The 12497-nt window shown below is 33.5% G+C and overlaps 1 protein-coding gene across 4 annotated transcripts in view; it reads left to right on the top strand.

Moving 5' to 3' along the window:
* The window catches only part of WDR7 (WD repeat domain 7), a 376679-nt gene that overhangs the window by 118584 nt on the left and 245598 nt on the right, over window positions 1–12497 (top strand). For 3 of the 4 annotated variants that reach the window (XM_032152210.2, XM_058438305.1, XM_058438304.1), the window contains 3 exons: window positions 2646–2744; window positions 5277–5395; window positions 7383–7506. In XM_032152210.2, coding sequence (XP_032008101.1) covers window positions 2646–2744; window positions 5277–5395; window positions 7383–7506 — 342 coding nt within the window. The remainder of the gene's footprint in view (window positions 1–2645; window positions 2745–5276; window positions 5396–7382; window positions 7507–12497) is intronic. The other variant, XM_032152211.2, reaches the window with a different exon arrangement.

Genomic DNA, 12497 nt, shown 5'->3' with positions numbered 1-12497 from the left:
TGAGATTTAGACCAATATGTATGGAGCACCTGAAGTATGTTAACTTTGTTCTATAAATATTTTAATATCACAATAGGAGTAGTTTAGAATCAAATTTAAATGGAGTTTAGAATCAAATTTCAATTAAAAACTGAAATAATCCTGTTGATAAGCAGAATCTAGGGATGTTATAATATTGGGTATGTATGTGCTGTGTAAGGGGAAGCCAGGGCAGATGTGTGCATATACATGTTGTCACACACGTTTATCTTCACCTGTCTTTTCTTATGAGAGTAAGCAGTTGAAGAGGCTCGGATAAAATAATGGAACTGTGTTCTGTCACTATGTTGAAGGTGTGCTAAAACTGTTTTCCCAGTCCTTAATAAGAGAAGCAAATTGGTAGGTGACATAGCAGCTTTTCTGTTAAGAAATCAAATGCTTGATTATGTTTTATGGTGTAAATCTTCCATATTGAGTGCCCCATGAAACTTCAGATTTATTATTTATTAAATCTTGAGCTTTTTGGAAGTAATTATTTTTTGTGTTAATAGTTGATTTTTCTTATGTAGATAGTTGTGAAAGCTGTAGCAGAGTTTAATTTCCTGATGAATTTTGAAAGTGCTCTAGATTTTGCCATTTCAGTTGTGAGGTAGTGTGAATAAAGTATTTTTTGGTGGAGATGCAGAGATTTTTAAAGCACAGTAAATCTGATTCTTTGATTTCTATTACAATATTTTTCTTGATTTTTAGTGCCCATAAAATTTATTAAAGGATGAGTGTAAATGCCTTTTTTTCTAAATGAAATGTCATTTAAATATGACTTCAAAAATACGATATCCAGAATCTGTTTTTTTCTTTCCTTAAAAATAGTTATATATGTTAAACAATATTCTGTTAAGACATATGCTTACTCTAGCATTTGTGCCAGTAACATTTCTAGTTTCCTTTTATACTTGTTCCTTATAGGAATCATTAATCCCACCACTTATTTGACCTGTGTTAGGGTAATGACCACTCAATCCTAAACTTTTATTCATTTGTATTGAATTTCCTCACCCTCTCATTCTATTGTCCTTTCAGAATTAAGAGTAAAACCATGCAAAATTAACACAGCCTTTCCAGGGATAACAATTTCTCCCCATTTTTGAAAAAGTGAAATTATAGAAAAGTCCTAACTGAAGCCACCAGAGGAACATTTTGGCAGAACAAAAGTTAAAACCTGCAAATTTACTCCTGGCTACCAAGGCTTACCAACTTTTTGCATGGAGGATGAATAATTTATAAGTCATAATCACTGAATTTGTAATTAAAAATGATAAAATTATTCCCTGGAATATAGAATTTGGGATTTCTTTGCAAGATTACTTTGTAATGGAGTTTGTAGATCTTATGAAATATAGAATTAAAGGTAGCTCTATTTCTTTCATAAGTATAACATTGTAAAATAATTTTAATTTCATAAGGAACAAAAATCAGATCTCTTATAATAATAAAGAATTATAATTTCCTAGATGAAACTTTCATTTGTGCAAGACGTGCTTCTTAGGGTTTATGGAGTTAGAGTTGCTTTTTGTGTTATTTTTCATGGACTTCTTTTCATTCTACTGTTTACCTCGCACGTGCCTGATTGACATTATGATGCATTCGTGTGGAAATTATGAAAAAGTTGTTTTCATGCAGCTGTTCTGTTGTCACAAAAGAACTTCACTGCATGAAAAGCAAACATATCATTCAGCAGACAATGCTTAATCTGTTCAGGAGCCCAAACCTATTGCTGTTCAATGACAGAATAAAGGAGAGGGATTAATTTGAAGATGCTTGTGCATGACATATGGTAATTTCGCCATAGGAAGGAAGTGTCAAATGGTGACCTCTAAATCTTAACATTGACCTCCAGTTGTAGAATGTGTGTGCCATATGGTTCTTTTGCTTTTTCATATGATAATTTAAGCTGAAACATTTTCTTGGCAACATAACTTTCTTGGGGGGTTAGGGAGTGAATTGGTACCTGTATAAGAATTATGAAATTCACAAAAAATTTTTTTTAGCATAGGAAGCATTTGTGAAATAATTAAAACTCTAATGAATGAACCTGTTAGGATTCTTTTAACAAGAGTTAAACATGGTATATATATTCTTTGCAAGTTGGGATATTTTAAATGGAGTTTTCATAAAATAAGTGTGAAAAGTTGAAATGATCTCAGTGAATATTGGTTTGAAAACTTAAAAATAATTTACACATAATGTCAGAGAATAAACTGTTAGAAAAATGTAACTGACAATATGAAGACCAACATAAAGCTTTTTCATCATGTGATACATTTTAAAAATCGAATAACATTTTTGCTAATTTTTAATGTCATTTTTTTCATGATGGCTTTAGTTGTTTTAGAGCTATGTTTTGCATTAGTCAATACATTCATCAGAATATTAGATTTTGACTTTAAGATGAATTTGAACTATATTGTGATTACTGTTCAATAAAAGATATCATTTTTCTGCTGTAATCTTTAATGATCATGCCTTTCTGATGAAAACATCGTTTCAGTTCTACATTCTCTTTTTTGCCTACTTTGTTTTTCGTTCTTCACTAATACTAAGCTTTTTTTCAGAAACTGCTGTACTTCAATTCTCTCCTCTTTACTTCTTCTCTTTTCCTCTGCAAGTCGCTGCACCTGTCGTTTCCGCTCGGTCTGATGCTGATCACTCTGGCTCTGACCCTGCTTCTGCTCCTGCTTTACATACCTGTTTCTTAGTAAATGAAGGTATCTCTCTCAACTTCTAACAACTGTCTCTCAATCTGTGCTTTATTCTAACAGACATGTTCTTTTTATCTGAGTTACACATTCATCTGCTTTGTTATGTATGAGATTCTAAAGTTCCCATTTTATGACTTTATTTGTTAATGTCAATGACAAGAGCCAGTTTTAAAAATGTAATGTTACCTCTGGCTGGTATAATCCATGTTTTCTATAATCTAGAATACTGTTAAGTGCAGAGATGCCAATCTTTGATGTAAAGTCAGTGTTAAAGGTGGATTGGTTTTTGTAATGACGTTTGCCATGTGATCTCTGGCATTAGAGCTAATGAATTTATTTTATATGTATCATTACTTTGCTGCCTTTTCACAATTGTGTATGCCAGCTAGAGGGAGTTGTGAGGGAGTCTCTTAATTAACATTTTTGTTGGAAAAGTCTTCAGATTGATTATTGGCACCAGTGATTATAGACTGATAGGAATTTACCTATTTATCCTCCTTACTATTTCTGTTTTAAGCTCAGGCAAAAATTCATTATTTCAGTATTTAAGGTGTAGTTGGGCTACCATGTTATCTCTGTGGAGTTACACAAGTCGAAAGTATTTTTGGAGCCCTGAAAATGGGAATGGGACCTATAAACCTTTATTCCATAAGACCTATCTAGGATTATTTGTACTGCCTGGAAGCTTAATGAAACGTGAGCTCTGAGTTACATCCACTGTCTTCATTGCGTTTGTAGTTACCACTTTGCATAACATAAAAAGGAAGAAATTTTCAAAATCAAAAATATAACAGTAAGACCTGTTTCTTCATGAAAAAGCATTTTTCAAATGGAAGGAATCTTGCAATCTTGAATCTCCCAGTGTCTATAAAGTACAGAGCCCATGTTGCAAGCACCACTCCTTTGGAAAGAAAACATGGGGCCTTAAAAGTACAACTTCATTTTTGGTTTCCTTGTCATAGAACTTTACTAAGGTTTGTATGTTAAGACCGAATTTTAGCAAAATTCGAACTTTACCAAAATAATTAGGGTCATATTTGTTACACTATTTGTTAATTCAAAAAATAAGCTGTTTGGACCTTGGTGAGAATCATCATATATTAAAATTTAGCTCATGAATATACTTTATACTCATATGAAACATTGAAATACTTTAGGAAATTACTAGATATATACATATATGTATATCTAAAGTATATCTCCCTCTATTATAAAGAAGTTATAATCTAAAATGTGTTTCCATCACCTTAATTAATGTAATTACATGTTTATTGATGAGAATTTCCTCACTGAAAGGATGAATCTTTAGATAAGTGGCTTGTCAGTCTGTCTCTCTCCCGCTCTCATTCACTCTCTTTAGCAATTCCAATAATTTAAAATTTTATGATAAGGTTTTTGTCATTCTTTTAAGAAGATCACAGTTTAGATTATTTGAAAACACTGATTTGCTAAAATTCTATCTTCACAGATAATTCATCTTGTAACACGAGAGCAGACTTTTTTTTGCACCCATCTTTGATTACTTGTCTTTAAATATTATCCCTAGGAGGTAATGGTAATTATCATGGGTTAATAGTGGCCTCATCGATAATTTCGTAAGAATGAGGCATTTATTGTGTATGTATTTTCACATACCTTTAAAATGGGGTTGCAGTGATTATTTGGGAATGTCTGTTATCTAATACTTCATTTATTATATATCTATTTTCACATACCTTTAAAGTGGCATTGGAATGACTATTTGGGAATGTCTGTTATCAAACATTTTTACGTGTTGCACTGGCATACAGTGTTTGTCTTTTTTTCCTATAATCAAATTCCATATTGTGAATTAGAATTTTAGAAAAAGTCACTTTTATTCTCATAGATTAGGGTTAACAATGTTTAAGATTTTGTAAATATTGAATTGTTAGGTTTTTATTTTGTGGAATGTCTGAATTCATTTTTTTTCTTTCAAAATTAGGGGTTATGTTACTTAGATATTATGGTTAGATATTTAATCTGATTCATTTTGTAAGAAAAGGGGTCAATAAGTCCCTTAATGAGAGGTCCTGACAGAAAGGGAGGACATCTCTTTTGGCTGACACAGTAGTAACACACAGATGGCCATGCCTTAAGTGACATGAACCTATCTTTGGATATCTGTGTGAATGCCCTTTTAACTGACAGTAGTTTCAAATCTATAGCTCTAGTATGTGTTTATTTCTGTGTTTTACCATTCTTTAATATATATTTTATTTTAGAGGGACTGTTAAGAAATGTGTTTTTCTTGTGAATTTGGATATACTTCCTGTGGAAATTTATTTTTATTTCTTTTAAGATGTTGAGAATTCTTATAGGCACCAATGACATGATTTAGGGATGAAATACATTTAGTATAATTCTTTGCACAAAATGTCTACTATTAAATTGAAATCATTTGTAATATAACTTAGCAGATCTGCCTTTTTTTGTTTTTGGCCTACTTACATAAAGAACTGTTGACTTAGGGAATGCCAAAATGGTTAAAGAATTTGTCATATATTATGTTTTTGACAGGTTGGAGTCAGTTAGCTGCTATGCACTGTGTTATGCTGCCAGACCTACTGGGATTGGATAAATTTAGGCCTCCCCTTCTGGAGATGCTGGCCCGAAGATGGCAAGATCGATGCTTGGAGGTAATGCTGAAGCGATAAGGATAGAAAACAAAAATATTAAAAAGGCATTGGTCAAATGTAAACTTGAAATAAAAATGATTAATTTTTATCTGATTTATCATCTGTTCATTATGTGATAGAAAATGTGGAATCATGATTTATGTTTTCTTCTTTGTCAGCTTTTATACCAACCAGGAATGCTCCAGCTGGTTTATTCCGTTACTTTTAAAGAATTCAGTGACTGTTTGATGAAGTCTTATATACTTTATGGAATTATTTCTTAAGTTTGGTTTCTGTACAGATCACACACACTCATGCATAAACAAATACATAAACCTGCTTCCCCCAGAATTACACACTCAGTGTCATCACATAAATTAAGTTCTAATTGAATTGCCATATTTCAATGAAAGGTACTGTGTTATTGTAAAAGGAGGCCTTGGAACTAGGAGACACCTGGGTTTAAATATCACTCCCACCAATTATTAACTCTGTGACCCTGGGCAATTTCCTTAACCTATTTAAAGCTCATTTGTAAAGTGAGGATAATAATATATTCCTCATGGGATTGCCGTCAGGATCAAATCAGATGATGCAAGTAAAACAGGAAGTACAGTACCTGACACATGGTAGGAGCTCACTAAATGGTAGCCATTATTTTGTGTTAATGGCCTTATTCTGTATTAGATATTACTTGGAATATAATATTACCAAGGACTTGGAAATGTTTAATAAAGATTTCCCTTATTATGGCATTCGACCTGTATAGCCTTAGCAGTTTATATTATCCAGGATTCTTAATTTTCCAAATATAAGTATGAGTAATATAATTGCTTCTTTCCTGGACTTTCTCCCCTCAACTCCAAAAGGGATTGCAGAGTACTAACATTTTCATGGGTTTTCATTGAATAATATTTTAAATTCACTTCAGAAGTCACTTATACTTAAAAACAACTTCTTTACTGCTACTTTTATTTAGATGCTGCTAAGTTATCTTTTCAATTATAAAGAGTTAATAGGCCAGGTGTGGTGGCTCATGCCTGTAATCCCAACATTTTGGGAGGCCCAGGTGGGTGAGACCAGCCTGGGCAACATGGCGAAACCCTGTCTCTACTAAAAATACAAAAAAATTAGCCGGGTGTGGTGGCATACTCCTGTAGTCCCAGCTACTCGGGAGGCTGAGGCCTGAGAATTACTGGAGCCTGGGAGGTGGAAGTTGCAGTGAGCTGAGATCACGCCATGGCACTCCAGCCTGGGCGACAGGGCAACACTTGGTCTCAGAAAAAAAGAGTTAATAAATTGGTACAGCACTTAATAATTGACTAGCTTTTTTGACTTCATGCCTGTGGCATTTTTGCCAAAATAACACTAAATTAAAACTGCAAAATAAAAGTTGTATGCTACATTGAAAGAAAAATATATAATTTTGAAAAATGATTTTCTCTATAAAACTAAAAGAAGTTATGCCTTTATACAGGAATATTTATCTATTTGTCAAAAGCATTGTTTAAGCATGTCTTAGGTATACGTGAATCATGTTAACTTATACGTATTTGTTTGTATAAGTAGTATCTACTTAGCATATATAATATGAAGAAATTAAATAGATAAGGTTAACTTTCTTCAAGCTAAAAAAAATTTAATAGCTCTCACAGTAGCTTAATAATGTTAATATAGAAATTTTAAAAGTAAAACGCTACATTGAAGTACAAGAATGCTTTGGAAAATGCAGTTTTATCCCCAAAGGTGATTAAATTGTTGAAACCTAATTCTTTCCATTAGTGTTAAAATAGTTTTCAGTGAAATCATTAATTAAAATGTCTTTGATGATTTGCTGGTATCTGATTTTTAAGTAGTTAACTCATTCGGTTAATAGTTTTTTTTCATGTAAATAAATATGGTTTTTATGTTTTCTAGCTTTATTTCATTATAAATTTTCTAGTTTATAAAATATTCACCTCCTCAACTAATCTGCTTTCTGCTTTTACGTTTGGGTCTGTGGTCTTAGGTGAGAGAAGCCGCGCAGGCCCTGCTTCTGGCGGAACTGAGAAGAATTGAGCAGGCAGGCAGGAAGGAAGCCATTGATGCCTGGGCTCCGTACCTACCTCAGTACATAGACCACGTCATATCACGTAAGAGTTCTCATGCTTCTCTACAAAGCTTTGCAGGAATATGTAGAAAAGGTACCTATACTCACAAATATATATGCTACTACCCATCAACAAAAATGAGTCGCTGACCTTAAAGTGAAAAGAACAGATCCTCAAATTCACTTTATTATTTTCTGAATCTCTGTAGTTTGGAACTTGCTTTAAAAAACAAAAGGCAAAGGCTGTCTATATCAAAATATTCATTAATGAACTGACTTTTATAAATGAATTCCCCATCAAACATCCTACTCTAGTACTAACATGTGTCTCCGCCCATTGCATTATTATGCTTATGGATGCCAGTTTGTTCGATATTGATCTGATGATATGCAAATGCAGATACAAGGCAAATTCTCTTGCTAGTTGAAGTTGGGATTGTGAATCCTTAAAAAAACAAAGATCTGATAGAGTTAGACTCATGCACTATTTACAAAGAGAAAATTGGGAAGGATTTTGATGGATAAATCTTTCAAAAGAGTATAATTTGAAAGGATTAGAAAAATTGTTGAAATTTTTTCAATGTTCTTTTGCAAAATAAAAGCTTTATAATTATGTTGCTACATTGAATGTGCATTGGAAAAGAGTTGTATTTTGCTATCATAATGAGCATACTCATTCCTAGTTCATCATTTGGTTTGTTTTGTATTTTTGTTTGGTTTGTTTTGTATTTTTCTAAAAACAGTTTAGTTACTAAATAATTTTTTTAAGGTCCCTCAGTTACTGACTAAATTATAATCAATATAATTGAGTCAAATGAAATTTTAATTTTACCCTTAATTATATTGATTAAAAAATTTTACCCTAAATTATATTGAATTAAAATTAAAATTTTACCCTAAATTATATTCATTATAAGATAAATTAGGTTCAGTTTTGCAAGATAAAGTCTGAGTGAAACTTCAAAAAAACTTTTTATTATGAAAATTTGGCCTGGGTTTTAGGTGGACTCATTTTAAATGACCTTTTGCCAATACCAGTTATTCTTATTAATAAAATACTCATTACACATGTCAAGATGGACAGTACATTATTATGCAAGAAGGAAAATGAAAACAAAATTCAGAAAGGTTTATAACTTTTATAACTGGTTTAACTCTACCAGATCTTTGCCAGTGGTGACTCTAGTGGACGTTTAATCAAGCATGTGATCTTGGGCACTTTTCTTAAGCTTTCTTAGTCTCAGTTTTATCGTAGATGAAATAAAGATGATAATAGGACTTTATAGGGTTATTATGTGTGTGGCATGAGTTAATCTTTGTTAAGTGCGTAGAACAATTCCTAGCCCTTAGTAAGCATAATACATTTGTTAAATACTTTATAATCTATAAAAATGCAAAATTTATTTCACTTATAGCCAAAATGTCACACATTAACAGCTCCAGTTAAAATTCTTAATTGTTTGAGCAGTAAAATATTTACTTAGTGAATATAGGTTGTCATTTGCTTACTGGGAATTTTTCTATTTTAATAAAGCAAATTAAGTTAAAAAAAAAAAACAAGGCATCTAGACATATGGACTCTAAGTTATTAGGCTTAAGATTGTTTTAAAAATATGTGCAGATTTTCAAATAAATTTCCAGAATATAAAAAAGAGTTTCAATAAAATAAAATTGGGATGAAAAGAGCTTTGTCTTTGAGTAGATGAGAAGGTAGTCTGGAAAAAGTATTCTTTGTTCATAATTTGTGGGCATTAACTTTATAATATTCCAGAAAATATAGTTAGATGATCAGCTCATCATAAACTTTATTGAATATAAGATCCCCAAAGTTAAGGACAAACTATGACTATAGTATTTACAGAGTCGTTTGAAGGTGAAAATAGATAATGGCAAATCACTCAAGAATTTTTTTTAAAAGAAGAATGCTATTATGGAAATATTGAGACATTGATGCTTTTAAGACATCTTTATTACGAATGGACTAGTGTGAAGTAGGGGAATTGATTAAAGTAGAATAACTAGCTGGCAGGCTATTGCAGAAGGGAGGTTATGAGAACCAGACCTAAATGTAGATAGGGTAGAATAAAAGATAATTTCTAAGACTTGACTATTGATTGCTTATAAAGGTCTAAGAAAAACACCAAAGATTAGTACAGGGTTGTATTCTTGACAGAGAAAAAGGTTGGGAAAAAGAGGTGCCATTAGCAATTGTAGTGGATGCCTTTTTATTTTATTCCTGGGAAGAAGAGAATAAGTTAGCTACACGGTAAAGGCAAAATATAGCCACAAATTACTCCCTGAAGCTGTGCCAGAACTGTGTATGTTGTTTGGCGAGAGGTCTGTTAGCAGGCCCAGAGAGAATAAAATATAAGTAAAATAATAATACTTACCATTAATTGGACACTTTCTCTGTGTCAGGCTTTGCCAAGTACCTGGTCTATGTTATTTCATTTAACCATTACAATAACCTTGTAAAGTACCCACTATTGCCATCACGGCCTGCCTCTGCCCCCAGCCTTTTGTTTTCTTTCAGAGGAGTAAATGGAGGCCAGGAGAGATTAAAGAATTTTCTCAAGGTCCCTCAGTTACTAAGTGACGGACTCCAAAACTTATTCTTGTAACCACTATTTATTCCTTTTTTTAAAAAATTATTTTTTATTTCAATAGCTTTTGGTGTATAAATGGTTTTTGGTTACATGGATGGAGTGTAAGGTGGTAGAATGTGAGATTTTAGTGCACCCTTCACCTGAACGGTAAAGGTGCACATTGCTGTACATTGTACCCAATACGTAGTTTTTTTTATCCCTCACCCTTCCTCCACCCTCCCCCTTCTGAGTCTCCATAATCCATTATATCACTCTATGTGCCTTTGCGTACTCAGAATTTAGCTCCCACTTATAAGTGAGAACGTATGTTAATCACTGTTTATTCCATCTTGCTTGCCCTGGCATCCTTGGATCTTAAATTGGGGGTGAAGGTGGAAAAATGAGTAGATATTTAGCTTAACTAATATTGCTTTCAGACGCTGTTCTTTGCAGCTGTGTTACATTTAACAACAAAATGGAGTCAAAAAATTGTAAGAAAATGACTCTTTGATGGGTCTGGTCACTGTTTAAATAAGTATAAAGTAGGCTGTTCTTATGTCATATTTAAACCTTTCTGTTTATGTGTTATGTTTATGTTGTATATTTAAGTTCTGTATTTATGTAAGTCTTTTGTATTTAATTATAGTATCCCAGAGTACTTCATTTATTAGCTAAATGCTGGCTTACTTAAAACTTTGATCTTGGTCATTTATTATAGTATTTTTTGTGTGTGTGTGAAAGACAAACATGCATTCTACATGTAACTGAAACATGCACTGACAACTCTTGATATAATACATTAATCTTTTCTGGAACTTCTACATTGACTGAGTGTAAAACTCATTTTAGTTTGCTTTACTGTGAGCTTTCTATTTTAATAAAAGGGTGTCAGGCTAAGGGAGTAGGGATTCTGAACGTATGAAAGGAGAAGAAAGCATACAACAAATGAGGAATGACCACATAGGGCTGTTGAACAGATTTGCTGTCCGAAGGGATCAAAAGGTTATGGAGCCAGCTGGTAGACAGCCCACACCTGCCATCCACGTGCTTGTACTGAAATCGCCTCTACCATTGTCATTAATGTTTGAGATGAGCATTCTAGCAAGTTACATCGTAAAGTATTGCTTTAGAAATGCAAAACCTGTTTCTAGCATAAGAATCTTCTTTGAAAATGGGCAAAATATACCACCCATCAGATATTTTATTATAATTTAATAATTCTAGGCACTTTACAAAATGCAATAATTCCCTAAGCAATCTTGGCAGCTCCTAACTTAGAATTGAGCTTTGTCTAAGAGTCTTTTTCTTACATATTTGTCTGAAAATCAGAAAATGCTCTTACCTGAAGAGCAGAATGGCATACTGAGCTGATGGACTGTGATAGTTCTTCATCTTAGAGATGAAGTTTAATGTGGGTGGCAACTGTTTCTACTTCACAGTCCGTAAGTGATTGGGCTGGGACGAAGATGATAAAGCATCTGGTCTTACTGACTGGGATCTTCTATATTTTATTTAGGTACGTTATGCAATAAAAAGCCCTTTGCAGGTTAGTTTGAGAATGTAAGGAAAACAATGAGCCACTTGCTTTTCTCAGGATTCTTTTTTTCTTTTTCTTTCTTTCTTTTTTTTTTTTTTTTAAAGAAACAGGGTCTTGCTATGTTGCCCTGGCTGGACTTGAACTCCTACGTTCAAGGGATCTTCCTGCCTCAGCCTCCTGAGTAGCTGGAATGAAAGGTGCACACCACCATGCCTGGCTTTCAGGACAGGAGAGCATGAAAGGAGAAACTCTTCGTAAAGCTTTTATTGTAAAGTGCATAATACAAGCACAGAATGTTGGCTGGCTGTACCTTTCCTTTTCTATGTTGGTTTCTATAGTTTTGTTCTCTTTATTGCCACTGCCTCAGAATTCACTTTAATTTATATTGCCCAGGAATTCTGGCAGATCACTGCCTGGAGATCACTGGGGAAGAAAAAGGAGCAATAGTATGTCTTAACTGAAAAGCCAGCTCACAGATTGTTATAAGAATAAAGTCCTGACCAGGCACGGTGGCTCACGCCTGTAATCCTAGTGCTTTGGGAGGCCAAGGTGGGCGGATTGCCTGAGCTCAGGAGTTCGAGACCAGCCTGGACAACGGGATGAAAAACAGTCTTTACTAAATACAAAATTTAGCCGGGCACGGCTGCGTGCCCCTGTAGTCCCAGCTACTCAGGAGGCTTAGGCAGGAGAATCGCTTGAACCCGGGAGGCAGAAGTTGCAGTGAGCCAAGATCGCGCACTCCAGACTGGGCGACAGGAGCGAGACTGTCTCCAAAACAAAACAAAACAAAAAATCAAAAAAGAGTCAAGCCCTGATTGAGTACTGTGAGAATTTTGTTTCAGATAATGGTGCTCTGTTCTTGAACCAGTCAGGAAATACTATTTTATCCTTTAAAAATATTGTGAGTATGTA

The sequence above is a fragment of the Hylobates moloch genome, unplaced genomic scaffold (genome assembly GCF_009828535.3).
Source record: "Hylobates moloch isolate HMO894 unplaced genomic scaffold, HMol_V3 SCAFFOLD_5, whole genome shotgun sequence".
NCBI classification, from domain to species: Eukaryota; Metazoa; Chordata; class Mammalia; order Primates; family Hylobatidae; genus Hylobates; species Hylobates moloch.
Note: the sequence above shows the minus strand (reverse complement) of the source record. Positions and strands in the feature narration are given on the sequence as shown.